General features: G+C 43.9%; 2 protein-coding genes across 5 annotated transcripts in view; one reads left to right on the top strand and one right to left on the bottom strand.

The window, feature by feature from the left end:
- The window catches only part of DTL (denticleless E3 ubiquitin protein ligase homolog), a 32,197-nt gene extending 9,563 nt beyond the window's left edge, over positions 1-22,634 (bottom strand). The window contains exons 1-12 of the mRNA XM_065401619.1: positions 22,589-22,634; positions 21,837-21,962; positions 18,261-18,359; positions 17,817-17,878; positions 17,605-17,725; positions 16,460-16,525; positions 13,878-13,993; positions 12,990-13,063; positions 11,043-11,146; positions 9,750-9,854; positions 5,819-5,931; positions 321-410 (exon numbers count right to left, since the gene is read on the bottom strand). Coding sequence (XP_065257691.1) covers positions 321-410; positions 5,819-5,931; positions 9,750-9,854; positions 11,043-11,146; positions 12,990-13,063; positions 13,878-13,993; positions 16,460-16,525; positions 17,605-17,725; positions 17,817-17,878; positions 18,261-18,359; positions 21,837-21,962; positions 22,589-22,634 — 1,122 coding nt within the window. The remainder of the gene's footprint in view (positions 1-320; positions 411-5,818; positions 5,932-9,749; positions 9,855-11,042; positions 11,147-12,989; positions 13,064-13,877; positions 13,994-16,459; positions 16,526-17,604; positions 17,726-17,816; positions 17,879-18,260; positions 18,360-21,836; positions 21,963-22,588) is intronic.
- Positions 22,635-23,093: 459 nt separating this feature from the next.
- Positions 23,094-25,165, top strand: part of INTS7 (integrator complex subunit 7) — a 40,344-nt gene continuing 38,272 nt past the window's right edge. For all 4 annotated transcript variants that reach the window (XM_065400638.1, XM_065400637.1, XM_065400639.1 and 1 more), the window contains exon 1: positions 23,094-23,271. In XM_065400638.1, the coding sequence (XP_065256710.1) occupies positions 23,181-23,271 (91 nt within the window). In that variant the 5' untranslated portion in view covers positions 23,094-23,180. The remainder of the gene's footprint in view (positions 23,272-25,165) is intronic.

Here is a 25,165-nt window from a genome sequence, read left to right on the forward strand (position 1 = left end):
TTTTTAAAAAAAATTCTGTGGAATATTTCAAAAAATGAAAAAAATTATCTAGACTTTAAACTCACAGCACTAAACCGTCTTAGGAATTTTCATGAAAACATTTCCGATTAGCTCTAACTCTATGTGAAGGGAAGAGTGTAGCAAGCCAGTTCATCTATGCCATTCTCTTTTCAACAAGGCTTTCCATACAGAGAAGATTCCGTTGCCGGTCAAAACACCCCCCTCAAGTTTTGTAAAACAAACACTATCGTGGTCACATCTGGTCCTTCATTCATTGGTTTCACAGGAGATTCCAAAACACAGTTTTTCTAGAAACTAACCTTAGTGAAGTCTGAAGGACACCAGGCAACGGAGGTAACCTCTTGAGAGTGACCAAGGAGCATCATGGGAGGAAGATGGGGCTCAGAAATCTAAAAAAACAATCCACAATTTAAAATCAGTTGGATTTCTGCATCAAAAGCATCATTAAGGAAGGCTCCACTCTGCTGATGTAGAATACTATGGTGTCTTTCATCAAGGATCTCAAAACACTCTACAATGAAATAAGCTTCCCAACACCCTCCGAGGTATGCAAGTATTTTCCCCATTTTATATAGATCTCAGGCACAAAGAGATTAGAATTGCCTGCTTAAGGTCATGCTTGAAGGTCTGTGGCAGAGTTGAGAAGAGAACACAGATCTCCTTAATGCCTGTACTTTAGTCACAAGCCTATCCTCCATTCCTAAGTATGGTAGAACTTCAGAGTTACGAACACCAAAGTTACGAACTGACTGGCAACCATACACCTCATTTGGAACCAGAAGTACACAATCAGGCACCTGCAGAGACCAAAAAAAAAAAGGAAATACCGTATAGTACTCTGTTAAAAATAAACTACCAAAAATAAAGGGAAAGTTTAAAAAAAGATTTGACAAGGTAAGGAAACTGTTTCTGTGCTTGTTTCATTTAAATTAAGATGGTTAAAAGCAGCATAGTAAAGTTTCAAAGCTGTATTAAGTAATGTTCAGTTGTAAACTTTTGAAAGAACAACCATAACGTTTTGTTCAGAGTTATGAACATTTCAGAGTTACGAACAACCTCCATTCCCGAGGTGTTTGTAACTCTGAGGTTCTACTGTATCTTGGAAGGTATCACTTATTCCCAAGAATTCAGCACAGTCTCTCTGCATTTATTGAAAACAATGCTCCACAAAGAACTGAATGGCTCAAAGCAGGGGAGAAATCAATTTCACACCGATGACTTGAGTAAAAGTAGTTACTGTCTGACAGTTACTGAGTAGTCTATGTGAAATAAGTTGGTGGCCTCAGTCCAGTTCCTCATGGACTTGACAGCCACATCTAAAAAACACACCCTCACAATTAGTACCCTGTTGGCCGTCTTGGCAGAAAGGCAAGGAACTGAATAAGCTCTAAGAACAAATTAGCATTTCGCTCCTAGAGGTGAAGCAGCTGGGTCAGGATGGAGTGTATTGACAGTGCCTGGGAAAACTTGCACAGGACTCTCTGCTATACATAGGACTTGTCTCCAGGGATGTCAATCCAGCGCCTTGCACAAGCACATTGCTACATTGAATAGCATGGTCCATTTAAGGTTCCAGTAGCTCCTGTTGGAAGCAAGTTTGCCTACTCAGATTCTATGCTGAGTAGAAGGTGACGTTTATAAAGCAACAGGAAGTCTTAAACCCAAGACCTACTTCAAAAAGAAGCAGAATTTGGTAGTTTACTACTTGCTTCAGAGCTAGTTGTTCATGTAGTTGGCAAGTTCCAGTGTGTCTTACAGCCAGCTAACCTATAATTAACTTTATAATAAGATAACACCGTCAAGGTTCCTTTAAAAAAAAGGTTATGAGACGATACAGTACACACACTGATTAAACGGAACCCCAATCTGATACATCTTTGAAACTGAACCCCTATTTGATACATCTTTATCCTGACCTACGACAGCACCCAATCTTTATCACACCTCGTGAGACCAGCCATTAACCAGAGACTGACTTAGCTGAGGCTAATATTAGCCCTGCCACAACCAAGCAAGAGCAAGAAATCAGATTTAAGGTTCTTTTTATTTTGCAGACTTTCAGCAGGTTTCCTGAAGTTATGAGTCACCAGTAGCGATGTGACATTAGATGTGGGATTTGCACTGATGACTAAGTAAATTTAATAGATTCTTTAGCAAGTGGGAAAAGGTGGTTTTATACACAGATTTACAAAGATAAATGCAAAATATCAGGGAGGGCTTCTAGTTTCTTGATCAATTTCCTTTTCTTGTCAAACTTTTATTTCTTGCCATGGCAGCCTGAAAAGCTGTAGTTAAGATTCTTAAGTAGAGTATTTAAAGTTTGTCTGAACTAAATGGTTCATAGCAGGCTTTTTTTTAAGTATGTGTGTGGCATGGTGGAGGCAACCACTTGACTAAATATCTATTAAATGCTCTGTTGAGAATATAACCTTCTCTGCCAAAACATGCAATACCATGGAAACTAAAATCCCATTTAAGGAATAAACTGAAGGAGTTCTTGGTACAGAGAACACCTTAGTTTACATTTAATAGATTTTTATTGCGTGTAGCAAGACATTTAATAATCCTTGACTACTGACAAGAGGGTGAAAGGAGAGAATTATTCTCACTGGGCCAGATTCTGCTCCCGTACTCTTTTCACACTGATATAATTTAACTGACATTGATGAAGCTGTACATATTTTCCACCAGTGCGAGTGAGATGAGGATCAAGGCATTTGTATCTGAATGGGTTTGAGGGGGGAGGGAGGAACAGAGTACAAACTAAGTTGTTGATGCTGTATCCTTTGGGTTCTGGTTAAATCAGCATCGCAGGTGCTTTGCCCCCCATGTTTTATTATGTCATTAGGATGTCAAAATGTACATACAAGTATAAAAACTGATAGGCAATTGGCTATCTATTGGGATTCAGGATATGTCTTATATTATGTACACATCAGACTACACAGGAACATATGAAGTGTGACACTAAGTCAGACCAAGGGTCCTCCTAATCTGGTATCCTGTCTGCTCTGACAGTGGCCAGTACCAGATGGTTCAAAGAAAAGTACAGTTAGGGAACCACCTGGCTGTAAAGGAAGTTTCTTCCTGTTCCTGGTTAGTTAGTGGTTCAAAGTCAGATGTCCATTTTAAAATAAATACTTTCCACCCCTACCCCTAATGCTAAGCTGAATGCAGGGGTTCTTACAGATGCAACTGATTACTGGACCAGCAGTTACTTTTCTTGAAGTGCTCCCTACATGCAAGTGATGTCACATGCTGAAACATGGAACCACAAGGTGCTCCTTGTCTGGTCAGCAATAACCTCTGTCCATGGCATTTCCTGACCTAGGTACAACATCCCACTACTAATCAAGAGTCTCCTGGAAATGTCTTGGGTGGACAATGTCCTCATTAAATTACCTTTTACCTACCTCTGAATTTGCACAGACAGCGCCTCTTCTCAGAACCCCCTCCCAGTTTGAAAATACGAGGGTAAACTTTGTCTCTGTTGGCAGTTCACTTGTATGCTTCTCAGAGCAGCTGACCATATATTATCTATGGCACTGATCATCCCAGTAGTATATTTACATCAAAATCAATAAAGTCTGGCAGCCTTCTGGGCACAGGAAGGAATCTGAGTAGGTCGGATTTGTGATAAGTTTTCGATTGTCAGTGTAGAGAACGTTACCACTACATAAAGTAGCCACAGGGTTAACATAATAATGGTCACCTGACCACCCTTCGTATATTTGTTTTAATTAATGTTTGGCATCCACATGCTATAGCACTGGGAATCTTATAAAAATAAACAGATGGATTTTAAATCCATTTTTTTCTGAATTTTATGAAGCCCTTAAATATTCCTGTGCCATTCCCAGCATAGTTTCCAGTGAACCTTTTTAAAAACATGGACTTGAAATGTGCAATGCAAGATCACACAGCTGGTTTGCTGGATAAGCCTGGTACATTATGAACCACTGAAGGGCCTGGCGTGGATAAGCCTAAGGGGATACCTATTAGTTTTGCTATGAAAGCAAACACATCACTGCGGCGCTGCTACTCCTAAAGAAGCAGCCACGAACCTTACAAGAACGCTTCTCTCAGACCCAAAATGGCTACGAGCCTGAGCCAAGGCTGCCGTCGTACATACTCTGCACTCCTAACTTTGCTTTTATTTCCAAACCCATCGTGAAAAGAGAGCAGGCTGGGAAAGCAGGGCAGGTTCAATTTTCGGACAGCTGACTTTGCCAGTGCCTGATAGTAGAAGGTACATGTTAAGTTAGGGGTGGGCAGGAGTGAAAGCATCACATCAAATACATCATTTGGTAGTGAATATAACTAAACCAAGGAATTCAGAAGTGCTCATGCAAGTGTGTTTGAAGCAGATTGGCTGACTGGATATAGGTCAGGTGAGCCACATTTAAATAGCTCTCTCTTATCCCCTGTAAGGGGATGAATTTTGCCTCTGAGCAACAGAAGACAGTGTAGAGGTTGCACAGTGCCATGAAAGGGTTACTTGGGGGAGGGGAGTTGGCAAAGGGTTTGGGCATGGAACACAATATTAGAGATAAAAGTGAAGATTCACCCTAATGTGGATTAAGTTGTGGTTAGGGTAGTAGTGATCTCAGCAACCCCCTCTCACTACATGGTTGTACTTAAATAGGTTCCTATCTATTGAAATCTACCACCACAGGGCAGCTGCCAGGATAAGGAAATCCAAGTAAGAGAACTATAAATATACAGGGGTGAGGTGTGTGCGCGCAAAAAGTCTACCCTGCAAACCAGCAATACTGATCAGAAATGGCAGGAGCTTCCTGCATGAGAGTGGCTGAGTTTAGGCCAATGGTGCTAATGTAAAATGGAGACAGCAATAACAATTCTAAGATTGAGAAAAAAAGTCTTGTGGCCAGTTCAGACACAGGATTCCAAATTCACTGATTTCCTGCTCTTACAATCAATATGCCTCAAACTTTACCCCAGGAACAGTAGTATGGTATTGAAAAACACCCCAGCCAGGATTCATTGCAGCATTAAACAGCATAATCTGAAGAGTTACACAAACAGTCACCTAAAGATTGTACCCATTTGTCTCTTTGTCTGAGAATGCCTCTCTTATCCACGTTCCTGCGTGGATGAAACTCCACAATCCCTCCCCACACGACACAGCGGGGAACAGAACTTCTCTCATTTTGAAGGCCCTGCTATTAACATGGTGACATTTGCATTTCCTACACGTCAGCTAGAGATGCCAAGTGACTAAGCTCCTCAGCTGTCAGCCAGCATTTCGGAATTTTGCTGAAGGCTCTGGCTGAGCCCTTGCCATAATACAAAGGCTTTAACTATTGCAAATTAAGCATGAGAAAAAGCTATGTCTGAACCAAGAGCTTATGAACTGGGGGGAAAAAGTGCCCCTTAAAACAATTAAGCTGTTAGACTCCTCTAATGTGCACCGCTGCTAAATATGAACCAAGAACCTTCTACCTGTCATAGCTGCTGAATAAACAGAAAGAAGATTTTAATGCCCATTAAAACCAGATTAAGATCAGCAACTTACAATAATCAGCAGTGATGAGAGACATAGTGGTGGCAGGAGGTTAGCTCTGTTTTACATTAATAGTTACATTCAGGTTTGACAGCTGTATACTTTGGGCACAACATGCCAGGAACTAAGCCTGTGCTGCTTTAAATGGGACCCCTCCTCCCCACTCATCTCCATTCACTATGTGAATGTGGAAAGCAAACAAAAGGAGAAAACAGAACAATTCTGGGCCGTCAGGTTGGGGCTTTGTGTCTGGGTTTCTTTCAAGTGTCTCACCTTCCAGATGTAGGCACTCTGGTCGCTTGAGCCGCTAACCAGGAACTGGTCATCTGGGCTAGTGCTAGACTTGACATAAAAGGTGGAATTCTGGTGTCCATTGAAGACTGCCACTGAGACAAAAAAAGTAATAAAAATAAATAAACTCAGAACATAATTCTGTAGTTCAGCTGATTACACAACTAGGGCTGACATTACAGGCTTTTCCTGCCTGTTCACATAGCTCAAAAGGCAGTGGTTATACAGACTCCCTTGCTTTAGGGCCCGAAGTTTCATCCACTAGCTAGCAGGAGGCACCATTCCCTTTTGCTATAAACTGACCCCTGCACAGCACAGTGGTGCAGTCATCTAATAGCTTTGTTAAATCCTCTCCTTCCCGTGTGACAGCTCCAGGCAAGGACCTCCTCTGGGCCCAGCCCAGGCCCCTCAGTCAGCCTCTTTGTCTCCTATTCTCAGAGCCATGAGTGCAACTCTCCCCACCACCCCCAAAAGAATGGGGACCCCAGTAATTGTTGTTAGCTAAGACCTGGCTTCTACTGAAACAGTGGAGGAGACATTTGCTCCTCCCCCTTCTTCCTGCCAGTGCTTTATTTCTTAAGGAGAATATGTGCTGGCTCAGAGACACTGGTCGCTTGCCTATTTTTAAAGTCTCAGTAACACCTCACCTGAACTATTAAGCCATGAAACTACTGCCCTGAATAGCTGCAATCCTTGGTATGCCAAGAACCGGAAGTTCCAGCAGCCAACACGGGAGCAGCACACAGATCTAGAGCACTCGGCTACTCTACACCCAGGCTTCTTATCAAGGTAGAAAGGGCAAGTTACCGAATTTAGCATGATACGTGACTGAGGCCCTCTGCCAACACTGGCATACAGAGCTAGGAAGTGAACTGTGAACGTAGTGGTGTCTGATTTACAGCAGCAATACAGTAAGAACCTAGAGTAGCAGTTTAGCAGGGAAACCACTTACAGTTTCTATTTCAAGGAAGTTTGTTTGTATTTGGAGTATTTCATGAACTTGCATTTACAAAGGTCACCACACCCGGCTGGATCCTGTGGCTCTTGCCAGCTTTTGTTTCAATGCAGTGTTCAGAGTGACAGGATGCAGCGTGAGCCTGCACACTGGCAACAGGGACAGATCCTACTGAGGAGCCATTTCCCCACTTCCTCCTCCAAATTAAAAGGGAACAGAATTGATTCAGACCGAGCTACAAAGAGAAAAGCAACAGCAGACCCTGCTGGTTTTCTAGTTATTGAAGTGAATCTGCAAGAGTCTGCTGCCCTCTGCAGGGCTCAGAATAGGATGGACACATTCTGTTTGGCTGAGAATTCTTTGAAACAAAAGTGAAATGTTTTGCAACCAATAATATGAATCAAGATTTGCCTCCTAATGCTGATCCGTCATTACATAGAAGTCAATAGAAGCTAGTGACTAAAATCAAAAGCCAGACTGGAGACTGTCCTGTCCCTCTAGGACTAGCGCTGAGTGAATAATTGATTTTGTGGCTGAACTGAAAAATGCCCCAAAAATGTGTTTCGTTTTACACCAAAACGGATTTTTTTCAGATTTTGACCAAAACATAAAAACCAAACAAATTTTGTTCGGGTCGAGTGGAACCATCATTTCAAAACAAAATGTCAGTTTGAACCAGTTCATTTTGAAATGAAATCTTGAAAGGAACAGCTGACTTTTTCCATTCTCCACCCCCCATTTTTTACGTGGCCAAAACTATTTGCTGAATTCCACATTAATTCAGGAATAGTCTCCCTGAAACTGCATTTTTCTGTGAATTTACTATTCAACTGAAGAAATGTGCCCAGCTCTATCTATAAACCTTATACAGGAATAATAAATTAGTTTTTGTATAGAATAGAATGAGTTCAAGGCTCTATATAGACATTATCTAATTAATCTTCCTCGGGGATAGTAATCAGTGTCAACATCTCCATTTTAAACACTAAATGGGAAATGGAGACAGAAAAGTGGAATGACTTGCCTAGGGCTGCACAGCAAATATTACTAAAACTCAGACTTTCTGTTCCACAGTATGGGGAAAAAATAAAATAAAAGATCCTTCTAGACACCTCACCCAGCCTCCCAATCTTACGCCCTCCCTACAGAAGTGACTGCTATTTAAACAAACAAGACCTAAGGATGGTTGTATAGAGACAAACTGAAGATAAATTAACATGATGGTGATGTTTCTGGTTAGTTAACCCCTCCCTCCCCATCTGTACTGTTTGTTTCCTCCCCTCGGATGCAAAGCTTCACGTTTATTAGCACAGAAATCTGATCTGTGATTTCTCTTCTCCAAGTGGCCAGGCTTGCCATTCTTAGGTTTCTCCTGTGCTGTGCGGTTGAAGAGGCAGGAAGGCAGCCTGGTGAAAATGCTTCCAGAGCTGAGAAATAGCATATTTGACATCAGCAGCTAATCTGGTAACATTGAGAACTGACACTACTGCTCAGCTCTGGAAGCATTCTCACTGGGCTGTCTTCCTGAAGGAGATTCTCTTCCCTTCCCCTTCCTTGTTCTTTTGAGTTCCATTGGCTGAGTGACTAAGAAAAGTCTCTGGAAATTCTAAAACAATGCCATTGACTGGGCTACATCTAGTAAGAAGTGTCACTGCTTATTGCAGTGAAGCATTTGTCTGTCTCTGACAGAAGCAACTCTGTGCATCACAATTCATTAATCATTGTGTTAGCACAAAGGTCACAGAGGCACAGCCAAAGCCATCTGAAAAGATAGCCTGGATCTCTGCTGAAGACCTCATACAGTGTAGGAGTGTTCTGGGGACTGTTATAAAAACTCAACTCAGAATGGTAATGTCTTAAGATCTTTGGAGACAATTTATCATCAGACCACATGCATTTTTTCTCCTCATACATTAAGACTTAATGTAACTTTAGAGTTCAGAGATGGCACTAGAGCATGGGGCATTTCAACCCTGAGTTCACTGGTTAAAGTGTGCTTTACAGGGGTAATGACCAGAAGCCAAGTATTCCTAATCTGGTAGCTGTGGTCTCTGAGGCCTTGTCTACACTACCGTTGTAAATTGACCTAAGTTACACTACTCCAGCTATGTGAATAATGTAACTGAAGCCAACGTAGCTTAGGTCAACTTTCTGTGGTGTCTACACTACGCTGCGTCAATGGGAGACACTCTCCCGTCAACATATCTTACTCTTCTCGTTCTGGTGGAGTACCGGAGTCGACCAGAGAGCGCTCTACCGTCAATTTAGCAGGACTTCACCAGACCCGCTAAATCAACCCCCACTGCATCGATCACAGCAGTGTTGATCTCAGGTAAGCGTAGACATGGCCTGAGTGAGCTAGTGACTCCAGTCCAGTTCCTAGTTTTTATCCCAACTCCATCACGATGGATCTGAGCACATCACAAGAACAGATATCGTAACAGATGCTCTTTGTAGGCAGTCACAGAAGATACAAAGGAATAAGTAGGCTTCTCATTCCTTCAGGCAGTCCCTCCAAAACAGGGCACAAGTGATGGGGAAAGCTTGCATTGCTACGATCCACATTGTGCCTGGTAGGTGGACAAATGGCACTTCAGTCTTCAAGGGTTAAAAGACAGAATAAACTTTTCCCATCCTTGGACTCTCTACCAAAACTGCCAACCAACAGTGCCAGTTTTGACGGTGGTTTCTGCGGTGTGGATATCCAGGCTGAGACCAAACTAATTTCATACAGGCCACCAAATCATCATCCGTTTGCATCAACTTTACTTTCATTACTGACCTGGACCCAACTTGAACTAGATGTGCAAGAAGAGGTCTGTATCCCTTTAACAATGCCCTGAGCCATCCTGACCCCAGATTTTAGCAGGTGCCAAACTTGTGGCTGAAACTTAGAAGCTGCATTTTATAGTGTCAGTCTAGCCATTTGGCAACTGTTTCCACAGGTATCATTCTTACCTGGAGTGGTCTTTAAACTTGTCGTATTGAACATGTAAATATTGTCATCTGTGCAGTTAGCAAACAGACTGGTACCAGTGGAGTCCAGAACCAGACTAGAATATCCTGGAGACAGAAAGAGAAGTTCTGCATAACCAGTAATTCCAAAAAAACAACAAGTGGAAGGCTTCTGGGCACAATTCTGGGCATCTCTATTACATGTGATGTTACTGGGATATTCTTTTTTCAGAGGGCACAGTGACTGGAGGATCAAATTTCCTAGAACTGATGCAGCATATTCTCACCCCTGAACTCTTCCAAGACTTTATGGAGAAGTTTAGAAACCATCCATCTCACCTATATAAGCCGGACTTTCAAAAGCAGCAATCTCACAGGCATTTGTAAAATTGGATTTACAGGGGTAACAAGAACATCCAGATTTATACACAGTAAAAGATTAAATAAATAACCACCAAGAGTTTTGGAAGGAACACAAAACTTCCTGCTTCAGGGCATAAGTCAACCTCTAACTGATTAGTTAGGGTTCCAGGGTTAGGCAAAAGCGTTCCCTGTGTGCAGATTATTTCATAACCACCTGCTGCAGGATTTCTTTCATCTTGTTTGGAAGCAGCTGGTACTGGACTTGTACTGTCAGAGACACGATACTGAACTAGATGGAGCACTGGTCCGATCCAGTATGCTAGTCTTGTGGAGTTAGGATACAAGGATTTTAATCAATGTAAGCGCAGAGCAGCAGAAACAAAATCAAGATTTTTATAATAAGCTGGGCCTTAAAGTGAGGTTCTAGTCAAGAAAGCTACCATGTAAAAATAGCACCTTCTTATTCAATAGATCTGCTCCCTGTGTGTATTCAGAGTTAGAGCTGCTTACCTTTCTGACCAATAGAAGTTTTACTGTGTTGTACCCCTGTTGGCTCTGCAGAACCCACACAACAAAGAGAGAAGGAGCTGAATTTGGTTTTAGCTCATTCATCATCACCAAGTTAGCTAAGTTCAAATTGCAGGACCATGTTCTCCACCCAGTTACTTTTGTGCAATCCCACTGGAAAGGCCCACAGGAGTTATTATTACTGGTTTGATGATACAGAAGCAGGAGAAACAGCTTGACTTTCAAATCTCTGCTTGAATTTATGGTGCTGGCTGTTTAAAAAAAAAAAAAAAGTCCTGCTAAACCAGGCCAGTCAGATCTGGAAATCACTGACGCAAGACATGAAACCCCTCCAAGCCATCTTCTTTCACATCATTTTTCAGATCAACCTAAAACTTTGAGGAGTAACATCATTCAATTGCTTACCCAGTTTGCGAGTGCTGATCCCAGGGTAGCAGAATGACTTGAACGGCACCGGATCCTGCCGATACATGGTGTAGTTCTTGCGCAAGTCCCATACTTTGATTACACTGAAATTCAAGATACAGGCATCTCCTTCTACACCTGCTACACAGAGTTGATAAAAGCATTCTACAGCAATAAGAGGATGGTTCCCCACCACTTGTATCCAGTGAATCTAGAAATGCAGCATGACTGAAGCAAACCAGAGCAGAGGCCTGCTCAGAGAATGACAACTGAGACTGCTGGGCTAGGCAGTGGAGTCACTGGCTGCCTTTCACCTTCCAGAATGTTCTATTTTTGCAACCAATATAATATATTTAAGGCTAAAGCATGGAAGTTTTCCAGTCCAAGAATTAGGTTTCAGAGAGAATCAAGATGTAATTTGACCCAATGAGATAAAAAACTAAGTTAATTTTCTCAGATGAAAACTAAAATAAAGAGGATGCGTTGATATTTTGACAGTCATACTGAAAAAGCCCTTCAACCTTCTTCCTTGCTCTCTGTCATGAAGGCCCTGACCCAGCAATGAGCTCCATGCAGGTGGGCCCCAGCCCTGTTGACTTCAGTAGCACTCTGCTTGTGTGCAGGGATCTGGCCACATGGAGGTGGTTGCAGGATCAGAGCCTGAGAAGGTAATCTCCATATTAACCAGAAGGACAGTTTATTAGCACTCCAAGATATATCAACAGACCTCACACCGCAAAAATGCACCCTCTGTTTTTTTATCCTGCACACTCACACATATCCAGCCACAGCTCATTATCTGAAGAATAATATTTCCACCCAGTAGACTGACACCTTCCCCTAAACAAAAATGGAGGTGCTAGAACAGTTAAAACAGCATCCCCCTGGTACTTGGTTATGAAGCTTGAAAGAAAACTGAATCACTTGTCATGAATGGCAGCAATACCTTGGGTTCACCATCACAACCCATTTTAGGACACCTTTTTAGGCTTTTAAAGAGATTAGTCACATAAGGCCCATAATTTTAACATACCTTTACAAGAGTGCTCTTTCCAAGCCAATTTTTTTTAAAAAAATTCATGGCTTGCCCTACTAATTAAATTCCCAGTAAGGAGGAGTAAGAAACACATTCAGAAGTGGTGATGCAATCCAGCAGACTCAGCACTGGTCTGGAGTCAGAAGGCCTCCTAGGGTATGTCTACACTACAATTAGACACCTACAGCTGGCCCACATCAGTTGGCTTGGGCTCACGGGGCTATAAAATTGTGGTGTAGATGTTTGGGCTCAGGCTGGAGCCTGAGCTTTGGGACCCTTTCCGTCACATGGTCCCAGAGCCCAGACTCCAGCCTGAGCCATCTACACCACAATTTTACAGTCTCACAGCCTGAGCCCGACTTAGCTGGCACTTCCCAGCCACAGGTGTTTAATTGCAGTGTAGACATACCCTAAGTGATTTGGGGAAAGCCACCTAGCTGCTCTTTGCCTCTGTTTTCCCACCTGTAACATGGGGGAAATGCCTGCCCACCTTTGTAGAGGACTTTAAACTCTACAGATGAAAAATTGCTATTATAGTGCATTGCTTCCTTAAAAGTAATGTTATCAAGTCTCATTTAGATCTAAAATTAACATTGTTAGAGACCTTTCTAATTGGCAAGTAGAGTGAATTTCCCTACGCAGTTAAACAAGATATCTCATCCGCCCACGTGCCAGAATACCAGAGCCTGAGCTTGCCTCTTGTTAGAACCATTCATGGCTCTTATTGTCTACTCTAGATTTTGTTAGATGGACAATCAGTAACACTTCAGATGTTCACCAGCAATTTACTCTGATTCAAGCAATATGTAAAATCTACTGGGATCCATACAATTTCTGTTCAGTTTCTGCCCGTGCCGCTGAGAGGAAAATTCAGATTAACTCAGAAAAAAATCCATTCTTTCTCTCCTTACCCATCGACAGCTCCTGCAGAGATAAGGGTGTGTTCATCTTGAAGTAGCACCACTGTCACACTCTGCTGGAAATCCTAAAAGGAAAAGAAAGCTATTTGTTTTCTGTCAGAGTCAGTAGAGATTCTCTGCAAAGTTCAAGGCCAACATGAATGTTTGGGAAATCAGTTCACTCTCCCTCCCAGACAGACAATTTCTGAGTTCTGCCAAACCGTTAACCAGCCTCAGACTTGCTTTAGTAGTGGCTCAGTCCTTGGACTCCACCATGGTCACAAAGTTTTTGTTGCCCAGCAATTTAGTCACCATAGGCAGGAGGCCCAGGAGTGCTAGTAGCAATTTAGGACACCGGGTTCTGATCCTGCAAGTGCCCCGCAAGTAGAATTCCCACATAGGTCAATGGGATTGGGCTCAGATTTGAAAACACTCCTCACAGATTAGACATAGTAGAGCTCTCGCACCATGGCATTTAGCGGATGAAATAGGCACAACTCTTACTCCCATGAGTTATAAATATCAAAGCATGACAGTGTGAACAGCTTCCTGAAAAAGCCAATCTTAGAAGCCTAGGAATGGAGTAATGATCCCTCCAAAATAAAAACACAAGCGCATACCCGGCAAGGAAAGAACATGTGATTTGCTCAAGGATAACTGGATCTCATAGTTAATTCCCCACACAGGTGACCCAAATTGATCACAGCATCTAGTTATAAAACAACGATAGAGATCAGGCTTTGAAGAATATAAGTTTATCAGCATTTCTGTCCCATTCAAACTAGATAGCTCTCCCCAGTTGAGATGCTCTCTTGTTCATTACTTTGCAAAGCTACCACAACACAAAATGCTATTTTGGGAAGTAGAGTCCTAGATTTCTTTCACTTTCCAAATTCTTACCACTGAAGGGGCAAGTCCTCTGAGATTCTGCTTTTTCTTCTTTGGTTTGGAGAGTATCTGCTTGTCTACTATGTTGTGGGCTCCTCCAATTTGATTCACCTGCCTGTAAAATCCATCTGAAAGACAGTTCCAGGAAGCCTCACTTATTACTGCTAGATTAGCTCCCATTTACAGACATAGTTTTAATAAAAATAGACACAGAGTGGAAATACATTCTAGGAAGTGACTGAGAGTGACCTTTAGTTTCATTCATATACTCTGCAAACAAGCATTTTCAATTATTTCTAATGCTGAATAGAAGCAGGAAATAAAGAACATGAGCGTATATTGCAATAGCTGCCACACGGTCAGGACTCTTCAATAGGTTAAATTCTTCCTGATTAAGTGAAGTGCAAACCATGGTTAGCCCTTTAGGACAGTGAGTTCTACAATTAATTTCACTAATGAAGTATCAGTTTAATACATTTAAATCCTGTTGATTTAACAATATGCAGTCATGAGGTTTATTAAATACAGTGTGTGTCAAGTTTCTAAAAGTTAGCACTTACATAGCACTTCATTAACGTTAGCTAAATTGTGAGGGGAAATACATCTGATCATCTAGTCCAGTGCAGGATTGCTCCCACAGTACATTTGTAGTGCTTTCTCCAGTCTGGTTCCAAGTACAATGAAGTTGATAAATCTCATTGAGGAGACTCAGTTTTCTGTTCATCCATCACTCCTGCACCTATCACCATGGTGTCTGAGCACCTTACAAAGCCATCTGACTGGTCTACAACTAGCCTGAGTTCTGTCACATATGGTGCAGCTTAGTGAGAGTGCCTTGCCCACGTGTCAGTGCTGAAGAGGTTTAAAACCAATGTTATGGCGTCATTTCTTGCATGAGAGTCAGACAACTGTGAAGTAAAATCTCGGGCAGCTAGTTCTTGGATCAGATCTTTCCTCTTTTGATAGTAATCACAGCAGTTAGGACATCTACCAGCTCACAGCCCTAACCCTCACACACTCTCCTTTCCAGTCTTGGATATTTCTCTAACAATTCCCCCCCCGGCCTGATCCAGTGAGTTGAAGTCCCCAACTGATTGGCAAGAGCATGGGTACAGTGGAAGCGTGGAGAACAGCATGCACCAAGAGCTGTTTCCTCCAGATGGCATCTTGAGAGTCTGGACAGCAAAAGCACTGATCAGCTGCTGAGAACAATTTGTAGCAACTCTAACTCTGAACAACAGACCAATTATTAAACAATCAATTTGTAAACACCTAGAGGATAATAGTGTTATAAAGAATAACCAGCATAGATTTGTGTAAGAACAAATCAGGCCAAATCAACCTTATTTCCTTTTTGGACATGATTTCTGGCCTAGTGAATAGGGAGGAAGCAAGACAAGAGATATCTTCATTTTAGTAAGGCTTTTGACATAGTCCCACATGACATTCTCATAAGCAAAGTAGGGAAACGTGACCTAGATGTAATGTTCATAAAGGTGGGTGTACAACTGGTTGAAAGACACTGAGCAGGGAGAGATTGCAAACACTTTGGAGGACAGGATTAGAATTCAAAGTAACCTTGACAAATTGGAGAATTGGTCTGAAGTCAACAAGATGAAATTCAATAAAGTACAAAGTACTGCACTTAGGAAAGAAAAAAAAAATCGAACATACAACTACAAAATGGGGGGTTATAGTGGACCACAGATTGAATATCAGTAAACAATGTCATGCAGTTTAAAGGCTACTATTCTGGGGTGTACATACAGGTGTGTCATATGTAAGGCATGGGAGGTAATTGTCCTACTCTACTTGGCATTGGAGAGGCCTCAGCTGGAGTACTGCGTCCAGTTCTGAACAACACACTTTAGGAAAGATGTAGATAAACTGAAAAGAATCTGGAGGAGAACAAAAATGATAAAAGGTTAAGAAAACCTGATCTATGAGGAAAGGTTAAAAAAAAACCTGGGTGTGTTTAGTGTTGAGAAAAGAAGATCAAGGGGGCACCTGAAAACAGTCTTTTGATATTTTAAGGGCTGTTATAAAAAGGACGGTGATTAATTATTCTCCATGTCCAGTGAAGGCAGGGCAAGAAGTAATGGGCTTAATCTGTGGCAAGGGGGATTTAGGTTAGATAGTAGGAAAAACTTTCTAGCAATAAGGGTAGTTACACTATCAAATAGGCTTCCAAGAGAGGTTGTGGAATCCCACTCACTGGAGGTTTTTAAGAATAGCTGGACAAACACCTGTCAGGGATGAGGCTTATTTGGTCCTACCTCATCTTAGGGGGCTGGACTTGATGATCTCTCGAGGTCCCTTTCAAGCCCTACATTTCTGTAATTATGGCCCACAAAACATATCAATACAGAGACTTAGGCAAATCTGAGAGTCCCATGAAAGTGGCAATACCCATTAAATACAGAGAAATCAGATCCTTGGTTTTCTCCCACTAAAGCAGCTTTCCCCCCAAATTATCCATGTCCTGTTCAAGGGGCTTTGCCTGTAGTGCAATGAACTGCATCAACCCAATGAATAAGCTCCAATATGGAACAAAAACCACCAGCCCCATTACACACATCTGAAAGCTCACCTACCTTTTTTGTTGCATCTGGTGTCCCAGAGCATGACGTTTCCATCTCTGCCTCCAGTACAGAAGACAGCTGAGGGAAACATAGTTATTAACTTCAAAAAGTTACAAGTGTTCATTTTAGAAGATTAACTCAAGCCAGGGTGACACCAGCTCTGTGACAATGCCCTGCCTCATCTGCCTGTCCTAGCCCTAAACCTGGCAACCACATCTCAAGGCTGCAGGCTCACTACTAAGGTGATAGATTTAGAATCTGAGGAAAGGCAGCCTGCTGCTTGGTACTGTTTGGCAAAGGAGATTGGTTGGTTTGTCCCTTATTATAACTGACCCACAGGCAATAATTGAAGATAGTAGCATATGAATATACAAGGAGAACTGAATGACTTAGGGGACCTCCAACATTAATAGCTTAAATTTGGCTCAGGTTAGTGATGACAAGAAGTTATCAGCATTAAATCACTTTCTGGTGTCTCATGCAGGAGTAGCTAATCTTACTATAGTTCAGGGGTGGCCAAACCTACTGATTCTCTGAGACGCATACGACAATCTTCTGAAGTTCAAGAGCCGGGCTTGCCTTCTGGTTTCAGGGCTTCAGCCCCGCAGGAGGCACCGCCGGGGCTCGGGGCATCAGCCTTGCTCCAGCTGAAGCCCCAAGCCTTGGCAGGTGCACCCTAGAGGGCTGAAGCCCCGACACCCCCCCTCCCCTCAGAGGAGAAGCCCCTAGCCCCACCACCCCGCTGCAGGGCAGAAGCCCCGAGCTCCACCCCCCCCAATCCAGTAGACAGAGAAGCGGGGGGAAGCACGAGGGGGGCTCCATGAGCCACACTTTAAATGTAAAAGAGCCGCATGATGCTCAAACTGTGGTTTGGCCACCCCTGTTACAGTTCCTTATGTATAACTATCCACCACAGACACCCTTGTTGACAACTTCAGCCCAGAGACCGCTAAAACTGAGTGGGACTGGAAACTTAACCAGCCTTTCACCCCAGAGGAGGTCTCTACTGGACACAATTGAGCCACATTGGAAGGGCAGTGTGAGGAAGCCTACTCAGGCACGGCCTGTGCTACAAACAGTGAGCTTTGGCCTCCACAGATCTCATCAGCACTAAGATTTACTTTAAAAAAAATGGGAAGAGAAACATGAACATTTACCTTTCTCAAATTTAGAGAAAGCAACTGACTTGAGGCTGCACTGATGACCTTTACATATGCCAAGCAGCTCACCAGCCCTCACGTCCCACACCTTGGCTGTCTGGTCTCCTGAAGCTGTAACCTTGAGGGGAAGAAATGAAAAGATTTAGTCGTTCTTTGCAGTCATTCACCAGAGCACTAAAAATAAAGTCAGAGAGCACAAGTCATCTTACAATCCTGTGTTCCCCAGGCACCCAGGCAAGGTCGAAGACAGCATTTGAGTGAGCCAGCCACTCTGAAGGAAAAACAAAAGCTAAGATTAGTTCAGACCATGCAAAAAGTAGGCATCTTGGAAACACATTGAAGCGTGACATTCACTTGTAGAGAACTATGAAAATTTTTTTTAATCCAACATTCAAATGACTAAATTTTGTTGCTTGTCGTCAACAGCTTTTCACGGGTGCTAAAAGCGACATGGAACAATTTGTTTAGAAGAGCAATACTGGGGACATGCCCACACTACTGCTTTAAAAACAGAAGCCAGGAAATTACAAAGAAGGAATGCACGTACTGCCCATATTTAAGTATTAGTCAACACAGCAAAAGCACTCTTTGCTTCTAACAAATCACGCCCATTTTTTATATCAAGTTCAGATCTTGCTCTGCGTTACATTTACCTCTAAAGATCTGCTTGCCACTGTTTTGGGTTTCAGTATCATAAAGTCTAACAAAGCCTTCTTCATTTGCGACTGCAAGTACATGCTGCAAATCTGAAGCTGAAAGACAAATGATTGGAAGTTATGTTTTTTTTTATATTAAATAGCTACCACAATGTTTCCTTCCCAAAAGAGAACTGCAAACAAATTACTTAAATAGAATATACAGCAATTGCACAACTTTGGAAAAAGTAATTAGCACTTACATAGCAATTTACATCTTCAAAGCACTATATAAACATTAATGCTCCATAACAGAATATGAATAGTCCACTTTACCAAAGGGAAAACAGAAAGCTTACGTGACTTGCTAAATGCTAAAGTGAGATGGTGGCAGAGCCACAATTAGAACTCAGATATTTCTAACTACTAGTCCACTGCTGCTTCAGTAGTTTATAAAGAATATCAGAATGGACAAATTAGAGAATTGGTCTGATATCAATAAGATGAAATTCAATAAAGACAAGTGCAAAGTACTACACTTAGGAAGGAAAAAAAATCAGATAAAAAAAAAAATCAAGAACAAAATGGGGAATAACTGGCTAGATGGTAGTACTGCTGCAAAGGATCTGGAGGTTGTAGTGGACCACAAATTGAATATCAGTAAACAACATGATGTAGTTGCAAAAAAGGCTAATATTCTGGGGTGTATTAAGAGGATATAATTGTTCTGCTCTACTTGGTAATGGAGAAGCCTCATCAGGAGTGCTGTGTCCAGTTCTGGGCGACACACTTTAGGAAAGATGTAGATAAATTGAAAAGAATCCAGAGGACAGCAACAAAAATCATAAAAGGTTAAGCAAACTTGACTTATGAGGAAAGGTTAAAATAACTGGGCATGTTTTGTCTTGAGAAAAAAAGACTGAGGAGGGACTTGATAAAAGTCTTCAAAATGTTAAAGACTGTTATAAAGAGGATGATGATCAATTATTTTCCATATCCAGTGAAGGTAGGACAAGAAGTAATGGGCCTCAAGGGGGATTTAGGTTACATCAGCAGTTCTCAACTGGGGGTCCGTGGCCCCCTGGGTGGCCTTGAGCCCTTTCTGGGGGGCCAAGGAACCCCGCGGCTGGAACCCAGAGACCGAGTCCTGGCCTCCCCCGCCATGGGGCTGAAGCCGGGAGCCCCAGTGCCCTCCACCGCGGGGCTAAAGCCGGGAACTCTGGGGCCCCCCACCGCGGGGCTGAAGCCGGGACTCATGGGGCTGAAGCCCTGAGCACTGGTTGCTCCTCCTCCTCACAGTGCCAGAGCGGAGCAGTCCCAAGGACAGCTCCACACACCCTCACTTCCTCCTCCCCCAGCCCCTTGGTCATGTCGGAGGCGGGAAGCCGGAGGCAGGCATCTGCTGCTCTGGCTGGTGCCATGGAGCGGGCAGCCACGGCTTTGCATCTCCTCTTGCTGGTGCCGGGGTTGCAGCTGCTCCTCAGCTCATGCAGCCGGTAAGAGCCACCTAGGCAGGGGGACCTGGGCTCTGTGGCCAACAGAGCCCTTGGAGAGCACTGACCACAAGGGAGCCCTCCTGGCACACAGCCCCTAGTTACTCCCTTCCTGTACCCCGAGCTACCCCCCTGACCACACACAGCTCCTAGCTACCCCCGTGCCTGCACACAGCCCCTAGCTACCCCCTCTCTGTATCCCGAGTGGTTTTCAAACTCTTTGAGCTGAACTCCCACCACACACAACTCAGATAGGCTGGGTAGTCTGCTGAGGTGAGTCGGGAGTGGAGGTGGCGCTGCCTCCCTGGACCCTTCCGTGTGGAGCTGGCCCAAGCCCCGTCGGCACCTACCCCCCACCCCCAATAGAAGTCAAACTATGCCTATGTTCGAGGCCCCACCCCCAGCCCAGAGCCCCAAGTCTCCCCACTGCCCTGCTGGGCCCTGGAGTTTTTATAGCATGTTGAGGGGGACCTCAGGAAAAAAAAGGTTGAGAACCCCTGGGTTAGATTGTAGGAAAAACTTTCTAATGATAAGGTAGTTAAATTCTCAAATAGGTTTTCAAGGCAGGTTGTGGGATCCAAGTCATTGCCCAGAACAGGTTGAGCAAACACTTATTAGGGATGATCTAGGTTTATTTGGTCCTGCGTCAGTGCAGGGGGCTGGACTTGATGACCTCTCATGGTCCCTTTCTGCCCTAAATTTCTATGATTCTATTGACTTATCTTATCCCAGAATTTTACAGATTCTAAATGCAAAGTGGGCCTTTAACTCTCCCTTAACTTTTATGAGTCAAATAGAAAGAGAGTTTCTCCCTAGATTCACAGTAAGGTCTTGGATTTGTTAACTCAATGTCACAGTAATTTGGGTTCTTTAATATATTTGTTCCTTGAATAAATCTGTTAGTTGAAATATTACTTTTATACAAAATGGTTTGATAGTGCAGACAGAATAACAAATTCCAAAGAGTAGAGGAAACAGATATCCTATCATCATTTGATGTAGCAAGGTTTTCAGCATGACCTCTGCATTAAGTAGCATATATGGGGGCCTTGATTGCTCAGGGAACTAGTAATGAGCTGCCAAAGTCTCCTCTCAAGGATGATGATAAAAACCCAACCCAGATGTGAAGTGGTCAATAGCCATGGCCATCTGATGGCTGCCCAATGGTTCATGTAAAATTAGTTGGCTTAGTTCATTTCTCAAGGACAGGTATGCTCATCACCAAAGCCAGCACCCAACCACTCTTACTACTGACTGTCACCTTGTTCACAGTGTTGAATAAATATAAAAAATTAACTATCCTCTACATCTTTTGGTGGTCCCTCCAGGCCAAGGTTGGGACATGGGGCAGAAGGGGCAGTGTGGAAAAACTTGCACACCTAATGTCGGTGCTATACTGGCAGATAGGGATTTCAGTATCCAGAGCTGTCAAATAAGTCAGCAACTTTCACCTATGCTACATTCACAGAAAGACTTAAAAGGTTTTTTGTTATTTATTTAGTAAGAAGGGATACATATGGGATTTTAGTAGCACATCCTCCTCCTCACCAGTTTCCATTTACTACTACTCACTCTGTTCCAGGTCCTAGTTACTTATGAACCAAGACCAACTGGCCTAATTTTAAACCTGCAAACATCTTAGCTCCACATCAACGAGACATACTTCGCCTTAGACAAGACCGAAATCAAAAGCTGTTAAAGTGTGTAAATGTATTTAAATTCTTTAACTGAGCACACTTTATTAAAATGCATAGAAATCCCATGATCCTTCCCATAGTTGATCATGCTGCATAGCTCTATTATATCAAAGTAAATCATAGTGTTACTCAGTTCACCTTAGAGAAATAATGGATTTTTGTATATAGCATCTATACCTGAAAAGTGGCATGGAACCTTTTGACCTAAGAGCTTATTCATTGCAAGTTATTGGTTGCTCTGATAGATGTGTCATTAACTGTCTAGTCTACTTCGTCCTTGATATAAAATAAGGAACTCTTCATGAAACTTAACATTCAAAATAAATGGTTACAATATCTGTCCATCTTTATATGCAACACTTTGGCTCTAGCATAGTATTTTAATTTCCAAAAAGAACACTTACCTGTAGAAAAGGTGCAACCAAAAGGAGGAACTGGCATTCCCATCTCTCCATAAGAAAGGTGGTCATCTTGCTGACTACACTGATAGCAATCCAAGAGATGTTGTAGGGGATATTGCAAGGACAGACCTAAAAATAAGAAAAAGAATACATATGTATCAGGATTTTAAGCTGCTGAAATGAAACCCACTAACTTCCTTGGGTCAGAGGTCTTGTCCACATTTTGTGGACTCATCCACGTTGATGGGGTTCTGCACTTAGTCATGGAGCCGAAGTACTAGTCATAATTTGAACCCTAAACAGAAGAATCCACGACTTGTGCCGGGCATTTGCTATACCATTAGCTACACCAACCTAGTTAGAAACATCTTATCGAGACGTGCCAGTCAAACCCCATCATCATGGATAGCTGCGAGCACCTCCCCCGGCTAGACAGAGCCATCCGTGGGGTGATCTCTCCAGAGAGGGGGCGCCGCAGCGATGGGGCCGTCCAAGCAAGGACAGAGCACCAGGGGCCGCACTACAGGGGACACACCCGTGCATCGGTCCCGCTCGCCGGGGAGAGAACGGGCACCCTTCCCGGGGCCCTGGCACCCACCCCCTCGCGTCGGGGCCGAAGCCGGGCAGGCGGTGTCCGGCTGGGCGGGCGGGGAATCCCAGGAGATGCGGGCTCAGCACAGTGGGAGACAGGGATCCAGCCACCCGGATCCCGGGGAGCAGAGGGTCGGGCTCGAGGATCGCGATCCGTTACTCACGCTGCGGCCCGGCCTGGGCCCGGCGGAGGAGCGAGCGGCAGAGCATGACCCGTTACCGTTACCCACGCAGCGGCCGGGACACGAACGAACACAGCACCGACCGTCCACTCCCGCCACCCGAATTACCCGCCAATTCGCCAAACTCCATTCCCGCTCCCCATTGGACAGCATGACGGAGGCGGGGCTAGAGGCCACACCCGCTAACTCCCATTGGACAGAGGCTCCGGGGCGGGACCACGAGACCACACCTACTTCCACCGCCCCCATGGTAGATACTGCCGGCGCTAAGGCTAAGGCGGTGGGTGGAGGCGAATAATTGCACACGAGCACCTACCGGAGCGCGCTGCGCATGTGCGACAGACCCAGGGGCGGGATTATGAGCCTAGCTGAGTCCACACGTGTGCAGTTGATGACAGCGCATGCGTCCGCAAACGCAGTGGCGGGAACGTGTCAGTGCGTGCGCACGCTGTAACCCAGTTGGTGGTGTGGTGAATCGCGCATGCGCAACTGCACAAGACGGTTAGGGGCGCTGGTAGCCGCGCACTGAGTTTACGGGCCGTGCTACGGGCTAGTAGCAGGAGTGGGGAGCGCTATGGCCGCCGGCGCTAAGTCCTTCCTGGCGGACGCGGGCTACGGCGAGCAAGAGCTGGACGCGAACTCCGCCCTCATGGAGCTGGACAAAGGTAGGGGGAAGCCGCCTACGGCCCTGCTGTGGCACGCACGGCGCATGCGCGGCACAGACTGGAAGCCCCGCCTCATTGTGCCGCCCCCGCGTAGAGCGCAGAGTCGGCGCCCGCGGCGTTTGCAGCCCCGCCGCCTCTTGCCGCTCCCCTGGTGTGACCGAGCCCTCTGGGCGTCTGGCGGGAATTCTGCCCCGTGCGGGTTCTCCTGCTGTTCCCGCCCCCTACCCCCGCAGCATCCAGCTGTGCATCCTCCTGCCCGACTAAGCTCTGTCCCCTGCGCGTTCGCTCATCCCCTCCCCGTGTGCCAGTGTCCTGGGTTGGGGTTTATTTTAACTAGATCTGTCTGTGTAGCTGTGTGGTCATGTTAGTGACCGCAGGGTCACAGAAATGTGCTTTGGACTGACAGCAGAAGGTGGCTTGTGATGGCCCTTAGTTCCTGTAAAAGTTCATGGCACAGTCTTGTTGGGCCGGCCCTTGAGTAATCTCTGTGTCCTGCACAAATGAGCTTTACCCTTATTGTGCCAGGGAAGAGAAGTTGTTAACCACAGTCTTCATCCCAGAGCTTTGGTTGATCTCACAGGGCAGGTCTACACTAAAAACACTGCATCAGCACAGCTGCAGATGCTCTAAGGTGAGGGGAGAGCTCTCATCTCCTCATAGTTAATCCACCCCTGCAAGAGGCAGTAGCTATGTTGGTGCTGAGGTTGGCATAACTACGTGGCTCTGGGGTGTGAATTGTTCACACCCCTGAATGACATAGGTATATCAAAGTAATTCTGGAGTGGAGACCTGTCCTTAGATACCTGGGTCTAGATCAGGTGTAATCAATATATTTTTCATAAAGGTCCAAATTTCTTGGCCAACGTCCAGACTCCAGAGCAAATAATATAAAAAATAATAAGTAAATAAAAAGACTTTGCTGTCTGTTGAAAAGCTTCTAGTGGTGTGGATCTGGTGCATGATCTGCCTATTGAATACTTGTGTAGGGAGTGGAGGACAGGTCTGATTTGTTTGTGGCAGCCAGTGTTGCTGAGGAAACGTGCTGCAGCATTCTGTACCAGTTGGAGTTTCCTAAGCACTGAAGGTTTCATGTCCATCTATGTTGCATTGCTGTAGTCCAACTAAGAGGTGATGAAGGCATTAATAACTGAGGCCAGGTTATCTTTGCCAGGATGTGACAGAATCTTCTAGCCAACTGGAAATGATAGAAAGTGGTGTTCTTGGATGCTGATGTATGAGAGCTTAGTGTTGGTGAGGAATCCAGGAGCACTTCTAAACTATGGACTGAATAGAATTATTTGTTTTGAAAACAATAATTAATGTGAAGAGCTTGTCAAGTACAACATGACCTAAACTAGTTGTAGCCTTCTCATGCTACTGCAGTATACATGTTTAAAAATAACTTAACTAAAGTGAATCTGGATTGAAGTCTGTAGGAGAGCTGATGGGGATGTCAGGGCCTGGAATTTGCAAGATTGTGCTCGCTCTGTTGCCCATATTCTGTGTATCTAATACCTCAGTAATATTTGTCAAGCATATTCCTGAACTGACTTCTGTAGTACCAAAAAGGAAACAAAAAGTAGTACACTTAGTAACTATTCATGCAACTTTTAAATAGTGTTAATTAAGAGTATATTTGTATTTTGCTTGAAAGCTATCCTGCTCGCTAGTTAATGATGGAAGACTGATGATGACTCCGTTTTCAATTGATAGGGACCAAAAGAGACGTTAGACAGTGCATAAAAGTATTAAAAATGTCAGTTTTAAATATTCTCTGCGGAAAGAACATTTAACTTCCTGTACACTTTCAGAAAACTCAAAATTACCCTGAGAGTTTACATATTTTAATGTATGTATGTTTTATCCTATCCAAGACCCAGATCCTACACACTTA

Source organism: Emys orbicularis, chromosome 3 (assembly GCF_028017835.1).
Source record: "Emys orbicularis isolate rEmyOrb1 chromosome 3, rEmyOrb1.hap1, whole genome shotgun sequence".
NCBI lineage: Eukaryota > Metazoa > Chordata > Testudines > Emydidae > Emys > Emys orbicularis.